This window comes from Lucilia sericata, unplaced genomic scaffold (genome assembly GCF_015586225.1).
Source record: "Lucilia sericata isolate MDLA Ls3-8-SP2 unplaced genomic scaffold, ASM1558622v1 Contig000126F_arrow, whole genome shotgun sequence".
Taxonomy (NCBI): Eukaryota; Metazoa; Arthropoda; class Insecta; order Diptera; family Calliphoridae; genus Lucilia; species Lucilia sericata.
The window spans coordinates 126,146-141,104 of NW_023994158.1; the positions used below are offsets into that span (position 1 = coordinate 126,146).

Here is a 14,959-nt window from a genome sequence, read left to right on the forward strand (position 1 = left end):
CGATTTATCGCTAAAATCTATACACATACGTAGGAATGGGATAGTGATACAAACACATCTTATAACAAACACATAAGAGAACCTTTTTTTATGTTAAATATTTTCACTTTGGGTTAGGAAAAATGTCAAGTTGATTTTAATTTCGATATGCGACCCTATACAGATTGCTTTAGAAATGTTGTAAAGATAAATTGAATTTCGAAATGCTGGCCTTTATGGATCGAGAGTATTATTTATTTTTCCATTACAATACAATTACAAATTATATTCTTACCTAATTTACCGAGCAGGGTGACGATAACCATACGACCGTTGTAGTGTAGCAGACCAGGATCTCTGCTGGGAATCGAACCCACAACCCTCAGACTGACAGGCTAGCACACTAACAACTAGCCTACCGGGGCACCCAAGATTATTATTATACACTCCTTTTGTGGGAATTTTATCTGCAATATCGATATGCGGCCTTATACGCCTTAGAAATGTTGTAAATTTTTAGGACTTTATGGATCGATCCTTTCGTCACTTATTTCCAATGTTCACTAATTTTTAGAATTATGGTAAATTTTATTATCATATCACTCATTTACTAAAAGACTAGAATAATTAAATATTCGTTTTTTGAGTACAACAAAATATACCCCTTTCAAAGTTTTTCGTATAACTTTACCTGTACGCACAAATATTTGCTCCTAATTATGTTCTTCAGAACATTCAAAATAAGTATAATACACACAGCTAAAACTCAAATAATTTACATTGAATGCATATTTTTATATACATACATATATGTAAATCGTCATTCGTAGCAACTTTTAAGCGATATTATCAAAATATAAATGAATAAAAAATGCCTTAAAATCTAAAGAAAAATCGCTAGATTTCCCGCTAATAGCTAAATCATATTTTTCCCCGCAAAATGGGATTAAAAATCGCTAGATTTGACGAGAAAATAGCTAAATTGGCAACAGTGATGCCAATTGGCACCATTAACTAGTTATATTACCGCAATTCCAACTAACTACTTACCTCTGGTAAATAAAATTTCCCCATAATAATCAATAGTTCACATTTTACAAATATTCCATTGAAGTTAATGAAAATAAATTCCAGAAAAATTAAATGTTTAAAAAATGTCACCTTGATGACATGTTGTGCTTAAAGTATACACATGTCACCTTTCCGACGAAATGTAATGCTGAAAGTGTCCGTTTGCATTTAATGAAGCAGAAAATGCAAAAATTGTTACAAAAATTACATGTTATTCATTAAAACAACTAGGGCTTTGTATTAACAAGAGATCAGTAGCTCAGTGGTGAGAGCTTCTAACTACAAAACGATAGACAGCAAGTTCAATCCCAGTTTCAGAATTATTTTTTTTTTTTTTTTTTTTTCTTTTTTCCTTTTTTGTTTGAGTATTTGAACTAGTGAAATTAATTGAAACATGTAATCCAGCAGTTCGACAAAGAGTCAATGCATACGTAAAAGACAGTCTTTACACTAATGTGTAACCACATAGTTGACCCTAATTTCTATATTGGGTTATTCGTCACCAACGTACTCTTCGTAAACGAGAGGGAATGCAGTCGTCACTTTACTGTACCTTAAAATTGTTTTTCTCCACTGTATTTCAGAATGTAGATATTTTACACAGCCATTGGAAACACAATTGTTATTTTCCACTAAAGTCTAACCAGCTGGTTGTACCCTATTTCAATGTTTTTGGTCATTTGTCATGAATGTACTCTTTGTAGTCGAGAGTGAAGACAGTCGCCACTTTACTGTACACCAAGAAAGCAAGAGAGTGGCAGTCGTCACTTAACTGTGCCCCGAGTAAACGAGATAAGGAACACTTGAAAAAACTTAAGAATTGAAGGTGAAGAGAAAACGAATAATCATGATCAGTTTTGCCTGAGTGCAAAGACAATGAACAACTTTTATGTTAGTTGACTTCAATAAGTTGTTTAAGACAGTTTTCGCTAAAAATTTTGTTGTGTGAATTTTAAAATAAAAAAATGTTTTTTAATTGTATTAAAAAATAGTACAATTTAAATAAGAAATATTTACAATTTGGAAGACTGAATTCATTTAAGATCAAAAAAATAATCTTTCCTTAATATAACAAATTCTATTCTTTCAGAGTCATTTATGTGTATTAATGAATTCCAAAGTTTATAAGTCCGATTTTAATGAAAATACAAATGAGCAGCAATATTAAAAATATTTATTTCAATATCTATTTAATCTAGAAATAAAAGTATTTTTTTAAAAGTGTTTTTTTATTTTTCATAAGTTTTTTGAGTTATACTTCGATGGACCGGTTATTTAACCTTACTGCAATACCATTGGACAAGCTACTTGGGGACACTTGACACGTCAATAGCTAGTAAAATAACTAGTAAAAGAGCTAGCAATGTTACTGACTTTCAAGAACCCATTTGGAGATTACCACCCCTTGACTATTTTAGCCGCATACCTCAATATTTTAATAAAGTTTCTTCGACAATTTGTTTAAATCTTTAATATTTTGCGAGTTCCAATAAAAAATGTTTAATTTTGTAATAGTTACTACTAGCTGCGCGTACCCGGCGTTGCCCGGGTTTCCTCTAAAATAAAATTATTCTGTCTGTAATGACTATACTTTTTTAATAGATGTCAAAATTTAGCTTATAACGATAAAAAAGTTATTATATTTTTCTGCATTTTGTTTAATAGTAAAAGCCAGTTTCTGGACAAAAATATACCTTAAAAATTTACAAATTGAAAGTGAGCTTTAATTAGTAAATTTTGACCAATTTTTAGAAACATTTAGGAAAATTTTTATTTAGAAATTATACTGAAATCAGCATTCTCAATCACTGGTAGGGAACTAAGGACACTTTCAAATTAGTTGTTTTATTTTTCCCATGTGCAGTTGATTTAAAGAACTGTTCAGTTTAAATTCGGTCTCACTGTACTTTGAATTGTAGTAATTAAAAAAAATCGGAATTTGTAAATGGAAAATGTGTGCTGGAGTTATTCAAAATTATTATTTAATTTGAAAAGCTTAGAATAAATACGGCGCTATATACAGAAAAAGTTGTGCAGAATTATTGGTTGATAATTTTCTAAAGGTATAAAAAGATATCAAAAGATCAATTTATAAAAATTTTATATGAACAATGCTTTCTATGCATCGTTCGAGAGGTCTACCTATATAAGATTCCAGGTCCAGTTTGGTATTGAAAATCAGTAAAACCGGTTCACGACGTAAAAAGTTATGATTAAAAATTTCAGACTACCTCGTTTTTTCCCAATTCTTAAATAGTTTTCTCAGAAACTACCAAAGATATTTCGATGAATTTTGTCACATATTATTTTTTTGTGCCAGGGATCAAGTATGTTCAAACTCATAACAATTGATCCAATATTTCCAATAGCCCCCATACAAAGGTGTATATTCCCGGATATAAGTTTATCATTAATAACTCCCTCAAATATATCGGTATCAACCCAAAATTTTGTACATATAAATATAATATGAATAGAAATCATACTACCAACGTAGATCTCAGTCGGTCTACAATTGGTCATAGCTCCCATGTAAGGTCCACTTCCAAAAATCACCTAAACACAAATATTTCATTGAGAAATAAAGCTTTGATAAAATTCGAGCTGAATATGTTTTGGATACATACAAATCATTCTACCAAATTTCTTTTCGGATCGGTTCATTATTAGTCATAGCTCCCATATAAGGCCCACTTCCGGAAATCACTTAAACGCACATATTTAATGGTCAAATAAAAGTATCTTGATAAAATTCGATACAAATATGTTTCGTCTATATATGAATCACTCTACGGATAAGACCATAATTGGTCATAGCTCCCATATAGGGTCCACTTCCGAAAAACATTTAAACGCATATGTTTCATTGATAAATAAAGCTATCGGTATAAAATTCATACGTATAAATCATTTTGTATACGTATAAATCATTCTAACAATTTTTCCCCGGATCGGTCCATTATTGGTCATAGCTCCCATATAAGGCTCTATCCGAAAATCATTTAAACGTCAAATTTTATGTAAATAAGTTTATTAGTTATGTAGTGAAAAAGTAAAAAAAGAGTTTCATATATATTTATTATTATATATTATAGGTTTTGAAGATGTAATGTGTCGTACTATTCATACCACAACATTCATTATAATAGATTTCATTAAAATCGGATCAGTAGTTTTTTTGTATGCCTGAACGTAAATTTGGTTTAATAATTGTTTTACAAAAAGTTGGCGTAACAAGGGGCGTGGCGTCCGATCCTGAGATAAGACCTATCGGTTCAGTAGTTTTCTATAAGTCTCGATTGAAAATTTTGTATAACAATTATATAGAAAAAAGTGAGCATAAGAAGAATCGTGACGTCAAATCATTATTTTATATAGGAATAGAACTAATAGTATTCTAAATTTCATGTAAATCGGTTCAGTAGTTTGTCCGTGAAAGCGTAACAAACAGACATTCTTTTTAATATAATTATAGGATAAGATATAGGTAAGGATAGTTTTATAAAAAGTGGGCGTCGAAAGGGGCGTGGCATCGGATCAAGTTCTTATATATAGCCAATAGTTCTTTCCAAGCTTATACCTATCGGTATGCAAAATTTCAGGTTAATCGGTTTAGTAGTTTTTGCATATTGTGATTGTAAAATTAGTGTAATAATAGTTTTACAAAAAGTGGGCGTAAAAAGAGGCGTGGCATCCGATCAAGATCTTATAAAGCCTATTGTTCCTTTTGGGGTTAGACCTATTAGCTGTCCAAATTTCATGTAAATCGGTTCAGTAGTTTTGCCGTGAAAGCGTAACAAACAAACACACAAACAAACAAACAGTCTGTTTTAGGGTAGAAGGGGGACCATAGCCACTTTTTTTTGAGGCGGCCTCAAATTAAAACCACAATACATATTCTTAATTTTTTTCTTGCTTCGGATACTTAGATATGTTGGCTTTAGTTTTATCCCTTTCAATCTTTCCTAAGTCATCCTCATACACATATTTTTTAACTTTTCCGCACTGACCAAAAACGGCGATACCGCCCCATCCATGGGGTAAATACGCCAAGGGGATGGGGCAGATTTGTCATTAGTAAAATAAGCCAAAAAAATTAAAAAGTAAAAACTTATTTTGCTGTTTTATATTTTAATTCACTAAACAATGTATAATATACTAGATATTTATTGTTTATTTCACATAACTAAACAAAAAAAATTAAAACAAATTATTAATGATTTTTTCTATATTTTAACAAAATTTTGTTCTACATCACAAGCATTACATATATTTGGCGCATGTGCCCCACGGGCAGTTCTGGGGTGTAGTTTCAATTTTTTTCGTGTTTCAAATTATATTATCGAAAATATTATTATGTCTTATTATTCACTATTATTGACGTTCTATCAGTGACCAATATATTTTTTCTATCACAAAAACTAAAAAAGTTAGCACAAAAAATTCACACAGTGAAATATTTTCACAGCCCTTTGAAAAACAATTAATCACGTCTGCCTCCCATCATATGTAAAGTTAATCTTTCAAACTTTCAGGGATGATAGATAATCGATAAACGAAAATAAAATTTGGTAACGCGATAAAATCGATTACTCGGTTTTCAAGTTATTCGCTTTGGCAGATGTGCCCCTATGGCGAATGATCCCCCTTCTACCCTATATATACATATATAGGATATAAAATTTAAGTTTCTAGTTAAAAATTATTTAGCATTTCATATAAAATTATATTCATTTTATTACAAATTTGTTTTTTGAATTTAATTATCTACTAAACCCTTTAGGATTTTTTAATTATTTTTTTTTTTTTTGCAATATTGTGAAAAATAAGTGCGTAATTCCAAAATATTTTTATAAAATTTCTATTTTTAAATGTTATTATCAAGGCAAGGATTTTCATGCACGAATGAAGAATATGCCATAAAAAATATGCATTAAAAAATATTTACTTATGAAATTTAAATAAAATTGCTGTTGTTATCACTAATTTTATATGGCGAGGGTCAAAAATAGTCCGATTCTCATAAAATTTACTGAACGGATGTATTTTAGTATAAATTATATTTATTCTGAATTTTATGGTGTGGTAATGTTTTCATGTGAATTATGAACGTTAAAGGCATTTTCTGAAGGATATTTTGTATGGGGCTAGGGTGAGAGAGATGTGAGTGCCAAATTTCGTAAGTTATCGGTTTATATGGACACACAGATAAACAGTCTCAGAAAGTGATTCTGAGCCGATACTTTAAGGTGGGACGCATACAAAATTAAATTATATTCGGGTTAAAAAAAAAACTTTCCAGTGAAGATGCTGCTTACTTATTTTAGGTAGAATCTAACATTATATGCTTATAACGGTAACATGAATGATGCGTAAAACATAAAAAAGAAAAATGATTTATTTTGCTCGAAGTTAATCGAAACTTTGGACATGAATAAAAAAATATCTATGGAATATTTTTAAAAAATTCTTTTTATAAATGAAAATATAATTTCTTTTTTTTCTGTGTCACACAGCAGGTATTTTGTATGTTCTGGAATGAAGACAACTTTAGATATTGATAGATATATTAGAGAAGCTCTTAATGAAGTTTTTCAAATCATAAACAAAAATGCCCAGACGAAAACTTTTTTCTGTTATCAGCTAGGGTTCAACTTTTGATCATTTTATGAACTTGGGATCCTCCTTTAATAAAAAATGAAAACCCATACAACTGAACCCCCTTATTAGATTTTAAGTAATTATGTTTAATATACTCATATCTCGACAAAAAGCTGCAATAACCAAGTTGTATACAAGACTTGATGACCCCCACGAATTCCATAATAATAGGTTCTCATATGACCCTAGCCCCTATCAAAATTTCACTTAAATGTCCACAATTTTATTCAACAATAAACGGCTTAAGTATGTATATCTAAGGCAAGGTACAATTCAACTTAAATGCTTTATTATGGCAACTAAATCACATTATATTTTTGCCAAAGGTGTAGGGTATTATATGGTCGGCCTCGCCCGACTATAATTTCTTACTTGTTTAATAGTATGATTGAGAACAAGGTGTCCACGTCTTTTAAAGTAAACCGTTAATTGTAAGTATATTTAAAAAGTGAGGAATTTTTTCATGGACTCAAAGTCATAGAATACCACTTGATTTTGGGGTTCTGTTGTACCCATATGATAAAATGATATGTAATCTATTTTGATTATGATATATTTTTTTTGCATCTTTTTGGATACCCCATACACATTTTTTCAAAAGTTCAACATGAACTCGCAAAAGTTGCATTAGTACATTTTTGATATTTGGCGTTCAGCTGTGCCATATAAAACTTACATAAAGTCTTGGATTTTATTTAAAAATATATATAGCCATTGATGCTTCATAGTGTAGATCTATAAAGTTTTTAAAATTGATGTGTTTGTAACATGCACTGCCGTAATTGGAACATGTACAAAAGGTGCAAAAAGTACCAAAAATACAAATATTTTCCGGTTTTTACCCTTGTGTTTTAAATCTTTCTAAAGATTAATATTTAATTGATATTATTTTAAGTAATTTTTCACTCATATTTAAAATTTTGACTCTATAAATATCTTTTTTACAAATGAGTGTAGAATGCCCTATTTTGCCCGTTTTTACACCCTGAAAGGTTGGCAGTCGGAAAAGTACTTTACTAATACATACATATATTTAAGGGTTTTGAGAGATAAAACAAAAATATTTCCACGTTGGAATAAAAATTAACATTATATAAGAGAGTACTAATTTTCCCGTTTTCCCCCCTTTTTGTGCCTTTCTGGTCCAAGATAAAAAATGTGATATAGCCTATTGACGTTTTCATAGCTTTACTTTTAAAAAATTCAAAATTCAGAGTTTAGTCCCCCTAAAATTGCAAAATCTGACACTGTGCAAGGTACTGAATAGTACAATAACTACCTACTTCTGAGCAAATGCTACTTATATCTTATAGGCCTTATTCATAAACAACATTTTGGCTGACTTCATAGTTTAAACACAATTTCACTGCGGTATTTAAATCTTTTACCCATGTAAAGTTTCAAAACAATGCAACGATGCTTTGTTTATTTTCACGTTCTAACCTAATGGAGATGAAAAGTTTTGTAACGGTTGTATTTATAAAACTTATTTTAGGTTTATTAAACAATTTTACACAAAATTCAGGAAAATCGTATTCATAAACGTCAAATATCTTAAAACCCCTTCAATATTCCATTGACAAATATAAGAATTTTATTGTAGGCTCGACCCTTCTTTAAGCCAACAATTTTTTTTAGATAAAGCTTTTTCGGTAATTTTAGGTTGATAGCGAAAACTAATTATGGTTTCTTTTAAAATAAAATCTAAAAATTCTAATTTTAACGTTTTTAATTTGTAAATAAAATGCCAGAAAAATTTTAAACGATTATATTTTGGGAAAAAAATCAAATCTAGGCATTATTAGATTAATGCATAAATATTTAACAATATTTCGTTAAAATTAGTCAAATATCAAAGAAATTTATCAATATTTGCAAAAATTTATCAAAAATTACAAGGAAAAAAGGTAAAAATAAAAAATGTACAATAGTAATGTTTATTTTGTCGCAAAATATACGTTATTCGGATACTTTCAATAATAATTAGACATTATATGTAATATTTATATATCTGAACTAAATAAACATTTATTATAGCCATATATATTTATATATATTTTTCTTAAAAAGTTCGTTTTAATTGTCAAAAATCTATTATAAACAAAAATATGAAATTTAAAAAATCGAATCAACGAATATTTTATCCTAATTGTGCGCAACACTAACACATTAAATGACAGACAAATTGTACAGTGCTGCGTAGATAGATAGATAGATAGATAGATAGATAGATAGATAGATAGATAGATAGATAGATAGATAGATAGATAGATAGATAGATAGATAGATAGATAGATAGATAGATAGATAGATAGATAGATAGATAGATAGATAGATAGATAGATAGATAGATAGATAGAAATTTATCAATATTTGCAAAAATTTATCAAAAATTACAAGGAAAAAAGGTAAAAATAAAAAAATGTACAATAGTAATGTTTTGTGGCAGCACCGAGCCTGCCTGTTTTACAAAACCAACAGTCTGGCAACGCATCAGATAGAAGCAAACGAGTTGACAGACGTAAACAGAAATTAATTCCAAAAGTCGTCTTTGCTACTACACATGTAGCTTTCTAGTCTTTTGTTAAAGTAAATGTGAATTCCTTTTTATTAATTAAATAGATAATAAATAGTTGTTAAGTGTTATATATTCGTGTTTTATTCACCCGCAACTATATTGGTGACCCCCGTTTTTAACGCAATTCTGAGGAACGAAAACTTTGACAAAATTTTCAACGACGCAGAAATTTTTTTCCTGGAAGCAGCGCAGCGGCGTATTTTTTTGAATTTTTAACGTTTTTTGAGCAAATAACTTGTTGATTTTGTTCGAGCAAAACAAGTTCGGCTTATGAACAAACACCCGTACAACTTGAGGCAACGAAAATCAGCCGACGACGGGGAAATCTCATCAGGTGGTGAGGAAATTGAATTTTTGATACAAGCAGTGTTAACATGGCCGAGATGGAAAATATGTTAGCACAAATGCAAGCTTTACAACATGAAATCAACACTCTTCGAGAGTCTCAGGCGAATGTGAATGACGCATCAAGATCAAATCTTCAGAAAGTTCATATTCCGAAATTCAACAAACACAATCCGCATTTGTGGTTTGCGCAAATTGAGAGATCATTTGCTTTGTGTTCCATCACATCGGATTCAGACAAATTTGATCTTGTCTCGGTACGTCTGGAAGACGAAATACTTTTATCAATTGAGGACCTGATAACGAATCCTCCTCAGATTGATAAATTTGGTACATTAAAGGAACGTCTCATTACAAAATTTGCTGAAACTTCTGAATCTAAACTGCGACGTTTATTACAGGGTTGTGAAACCGCAGGTAAAAAACCTTCGGAGATTTTATCGACTATGAGACGTCTAGCTCCTGGTAAACAAAATGAGGCAATTATTCGCACACTATTTATGGGTAAAATGCCAGATTCAATTCGTCCCATATTATCCGTTTGGAAGGACGATGATTTGGAAAAGCTTTCCGAAACGGCCGACAAAATGCTAGATGCTAATTACAACGTGACAAGTTCCGTATCAGTAGCACCTTTACGTTTCGACGCAAGTGTTCCAGTGGATGCAGTTGCTCCCCATATGACTTTTTCTGACGTTTGCCAAGCGATTAAGAATTTAACAGATGAAGTTAGGAAAATTCAGTTACAACAGAACGACAACAGAGTTAAATCTAATCGACAACAGTCCAGATCTCGTAGTCGTTCACGAAATTCTCACCAGAATTCAACTGAGGTACAATTATGCTGGTATCATACGAAATTTGGTGATGCAGCCCAGCATTGTAAACCAACCTGCCCCCGCTGGAAACCTAATTCGGAAAACTAGTGGGGCTGTCGTCAGTCAACACGGTTGGCGACAGCGGCAATAGTAACATAACAGAGGAGAATCGTCTACATATTTTCGACAGGTCGACTAACACTCGTTTTTTAATTGATTCAGGGTCAGTGGTATCAGTAGTACCCCCATCTTTAATCAAAGCAACATTAACGCCAACCACTGTTAAGCTTCTTGCTGCAAACAGCAGTGAAATTAAGACCTATGGTCACTGTGTTTTTAAATTGGACTTAGGTCTCCGCCGTGAACTCAAATGGTTATTTATTATTGCTGATGTTCAATCGCCCATACTTGGCGCCGACTTTTTGAGTCATTACAATTTACTTATTGATCTCGGACGAAAATGTCTTATTGATAATACTACAAATTTGATAAGCAATGGCGAAATTCGTGAAACTAAGGATTTAACCATTTCAACATTGTCTACTACGACAAATAATAATTTTTCAAAATTACTTGCACAATTTATTGATATTACAACAACAACTTTAATTCGTAAACCTAATGCTGATGCAACAGTTATTCACCATATTGAAACTACAGGCAAACCAGTTGCTGATCGTCCACGAAGATTGTCTGGTGATAAACTAGCTGCAGCAAAATCCGAAATTGATTTTTTATTGGATCATGGCATATGTCGACCCTCCAAGAGTCCATGGGCCAGTCCGATACACATGGTCGCTAAGAAAACTGGTGGATGGCGAGCGTGTGGTGATTACCGGAAACTTAACTCACAAACAGTTCCGGATCGGTACCCTATAGCCAACATTAACGACTTTTCTGAAAAATTACATGGTAAGTCAATTTTTACAACTATTGACCTTGTTAGAGCTTACTACCAGATACAAATGGCTCCGGAGGACATTCAAAAGACAGCCGTTTGTACTCCATTTGGTTTGGTAGAGTTTTTATTTATGCCCTTTGGGCTACGAAATGCCACGCAGACGTTCCAGAGGTTTATGGATTCTGTGTTAAGGGGCCTTGATTTTGTATATTGCTACATTGACGATATTATTATTATGTCGGAATCTGCCGATGAACATCAATGTCATTTACGACAAGTATTTGAGCGCCTTCGCCATCATGGTTTAACCATCAACGTTAACAAGTGTAATTTTGGTCAGTCAGAGGTACAGTTCCTTGGCTACATGATTAATGGTAGTGGTTGCCGACCTCCTACCGATCGTGTCACTGCCATCGTGAATTACACCAAACCCGAAACCATTTGCGAACTTCGTAGATTCCTCGATGTTATTAACTACTATAGGCGATGTATTCCTCATGCAGCACAATTACAAGCACCACTCAATGGTTTTCTAACAAATTCAAGGAAGAACGACAAGAGAAAAATTCCAAGGACACCTGAGTCTGAAGATGCATTTTCTTCTTGTAAACGTAGTCTTAGTGAAGCCACAATGCTAGCACACCCAGCACCTAATTCAGACCTAGCTCTTAGTACGGATGCTTCTGACACAGCTATTGGAGCTGTCCTTGAACAAAGGTTTGAGGATACCTGGAGACCACTCGGTTTCTTTTCTCGAAAATTATCATCAGCCGAAAAAAATTACAGCACATATGATAGGGAATTGCTTGCGATTTATGAAGCCGTGAAATATTTCCGACACATGCTTGAAGCACGACATTTCGTGATTAAGACTGATCATAAACCACTAGTTTATGCATTTTCTCAAAAACCGGAGAAAGCTTCGCCTCGACAATTGAGACATCTTGATTTCATTTCACAGTTTACAACTGAAGTGATTTATTTGTCTGGTCCTGAGAATACTGTAGCAGATGCACTATCGCGTCTTAATGCAATTTCTATGCCATCAACAATTTCAATGGAAGTACTTCAATCAGCTCAAGAATTGGACGAAGAGTTAAAAACCTTACTGGAAGGTAATAATTCTTTGAAACTTCAAATCGTTCATTTTGAATCTACATCAGTATACTGCGACGTATCAACTGGATATGTACGTCCTTATGTTCCTGAACAACTTCGTCAACAGATTTTTGGTATAGTACACAATCTGTCTCACCCAAGTGGCAAAGCCACTCTTCAACAAATTCGTAAAAAGTACGTTTGGCCAGCAATGAAAAAGCAAATCATTAGTTGGTCCCGAAATTGTTTGTCCTGTCAAAGGGCAAAGATTACAAGGCACAACCGATTACTGCCAAATAGAATCGATGTTCCAGACAATCGTTTTGACCATGTCCATTTGGATATCGTAGTGATTCCATTTGCACAGGGTTACAGATATTGCCTTACAATGATCGACCGATTCTCTCGATGGCCTGAAGCTGTACCGTTGAAGGACATGTCTGCCCAGACTGTCGCAACAGCATTTTGGTCAAATTGGATATCTCGCTTCGGTTGCCCTAAAACTATCACTACTGATCAGGGTACTCAATTTGAGTCCAATTTGTTCAAATCACTTGTTGAATTTACTGGTTCAAAGCGTTCACGAACAACTGCCTATCATCCTCAATCAAACGGTATGGTTGAAAGGTGACACAGATCTTTTAAAGCTGCTCTAATGTGTCATCCTGACGTATCATGGGTTGATATACTACCGACAGTCCTACTTGGACTTAGGAAGGAAGATCTTCAAGTATCACCTTCCGATTTACTTTATGGCGGTTCATTGCGTCTTCCAAACGATTTCTTTGATGAAGCCGATAATCCTGTTGATTCTCCTGAATTTTTACGAAAACTTCGGGAATATTTTAATCTTCTGCGCCCTACACCAACAGCTCATCACAATAAAGGCAAGATGTTTATCTTGAAAAATCTCCATGATTGCACTCATGTCTTTCTACGTACTGATGCTGTTCGAGGACCTTTACAGACACCATACACGGGTCCGTACAAGGTTATAAAACGACTTTCAGACCGGTTATACACAATACGAATCAAAGAAAATGATGTAAACGTATCCGCAGACAGATTAAAACCAGCTTTTATCATAAATGATACTCAGCAGAACATCACTTCGGAAATTCCCAACACACCACCTGATCAACAAAGTACAAATTCTACATCTCAAAATACCACATCTGCTAATCAACTTACTGCCGCCACGAATGTTGCGCAACGTAGTCCAACGCCTACGGAAATATCGTTCCAATCAGATCCTGACTTTGTCACTGGAGAGGGAGTGGATGTGGCAGCACCGAGCCTGCCTGTTTTACAAAACCAACAGTCTGGCAACGCATCAGATAGAAGCAAACGAGTTGACAGACGTAAACAGAAATTAATTCCAAAAGTCGTCTTTGCTACTACACATGTAGCTTTCTAGTCTTTTGTTAAAGTAAATGTGAATTCCTTTTTATTAATTAAATATATAATAAATAGTTGTTAAGTGTTATATATTCGTGTTTTATTCACCCGCAACTATAGTTTATTTTGTCGCAAAATATACGTTATTCGGATACTTTCAATAATAATTAGATATTATATGTAATATTTATATATCTGAACTAAATAAACATTTATTATAGCCATATATTTTATATTTATTTTCTTAAAAAGTTCGGTTTAATTGTCAAAAATCTATTATAAACAAAAATATGAAATTTAAAAAATCGAATCAACGAATCATTTTATCCTAATTGTGCGCAACACAAACACATTTAAATGGACAGCCAAATTGTACCGTGCTGCGTCGATAGGATAGATAGATAGTATATATTATAGCTAAGATAGATAGATAGAAGATTAGATAGATAGATAGATAGATACGATAGATAGATAAGATATAGATAGATAGATAGATAGATGAGCTAGATAGATAGATAAGAGATAGATAGATAGATCGATTAGATCGATAGATAGATAGATAGATAGAGATAGAAGATAGATAGATAGATAGATAGAGTTAGATATGATAGATGATAGATAGTAGATAGATAGATAGATAGATAGATAGATGATAGTCTAGATAGAATAGATCGATCCATAGATCGATAAGATCTAGATAGATAGTAGATAGTCGATCGATAGATAGCTAGCTAGATATATGATAGTAGATAGATAGATCGATAGATGCTAGATAGAAATATAGTAGCTCGATGGATGCTCGATCGATTCCGCGCTCTAGATCTGATCGCTGCTAGTGATTCCTCTCTCGCTAGCTAGTCTAGCTCGATAGCTCTAGCTCGCTCGCTCGCTCGCTCTCTCGCTCGCTCTCTCGCTCGCTCGCTCGCTCGCTCGCTCTCTCGCTCGCTCGCTCGCTCCTCGCTCGCTCGCTCGCTCGCTCGCTCGCTCGCTCGCTCTCGCTCGCTCGCTCGCTCGCTCGCTCGCTCGCTCGCTCGCTCGCTCGCTCGCTCGCTCGCTCGCTCGCTCTCGCTCGCTCGCTGCTCGCTCGCTCGCTCGCTCGCTCGCTCGCTC

The 14,959-nt window shown here is 33.3% G+C and overlaps 2 protein-coding genes across 2 annotated transcripts; both read left to right on the forward strand.

The window, feature by feature from the left end:
• The first annotated feature begins 9,663 nt into the window (after nucleotides 1-9,663).
• On the forward strand, nucleotides 9,664-10,560 carry LOC119600895. Its single transcript, XM_037951468.1, has one exon. The coding sequence runs from the start codon at nucleotides 9,664-9,666 to the stop codon at nucleotides 10,558-10,560; it is 897 nt and encodes a 298-aa protein (XP_037807396.1).
• A 2,546-nt stretch (nucleotides 10,561-13,106) lies between these two features.
• LOC119600884 lies at nucleotides 13,107-13,868 on the forward strand. Its single transcript, XM_037951454.1, has one exon. It carries the CDS (start codon nucleotides 13,107-13,109, stop codon nucleotides 13,866-13,868), a length of 762 nt encoding a protein of 253 aa, XP_037807382.1.
• The last annotated feature ends 1,091 nt before the right edge of the window (nucleotides 13,869-14,959 follow it).

Coding starts and splice junctions, on each gene's coding strand:
- LOC119600895 (XM_037951468.1), top strand. CDS start 9,664: ATGGCCGAGATGGAAAATATGTTAGCACAAATGCAAGCTTTACAACAT.
- LOC119600884 (XM_037951454.1), top strand. CDS start 13,107: ATGTGTCATCCTGACGTATCATGGGTTGATATACTACCGACAGTCCTA.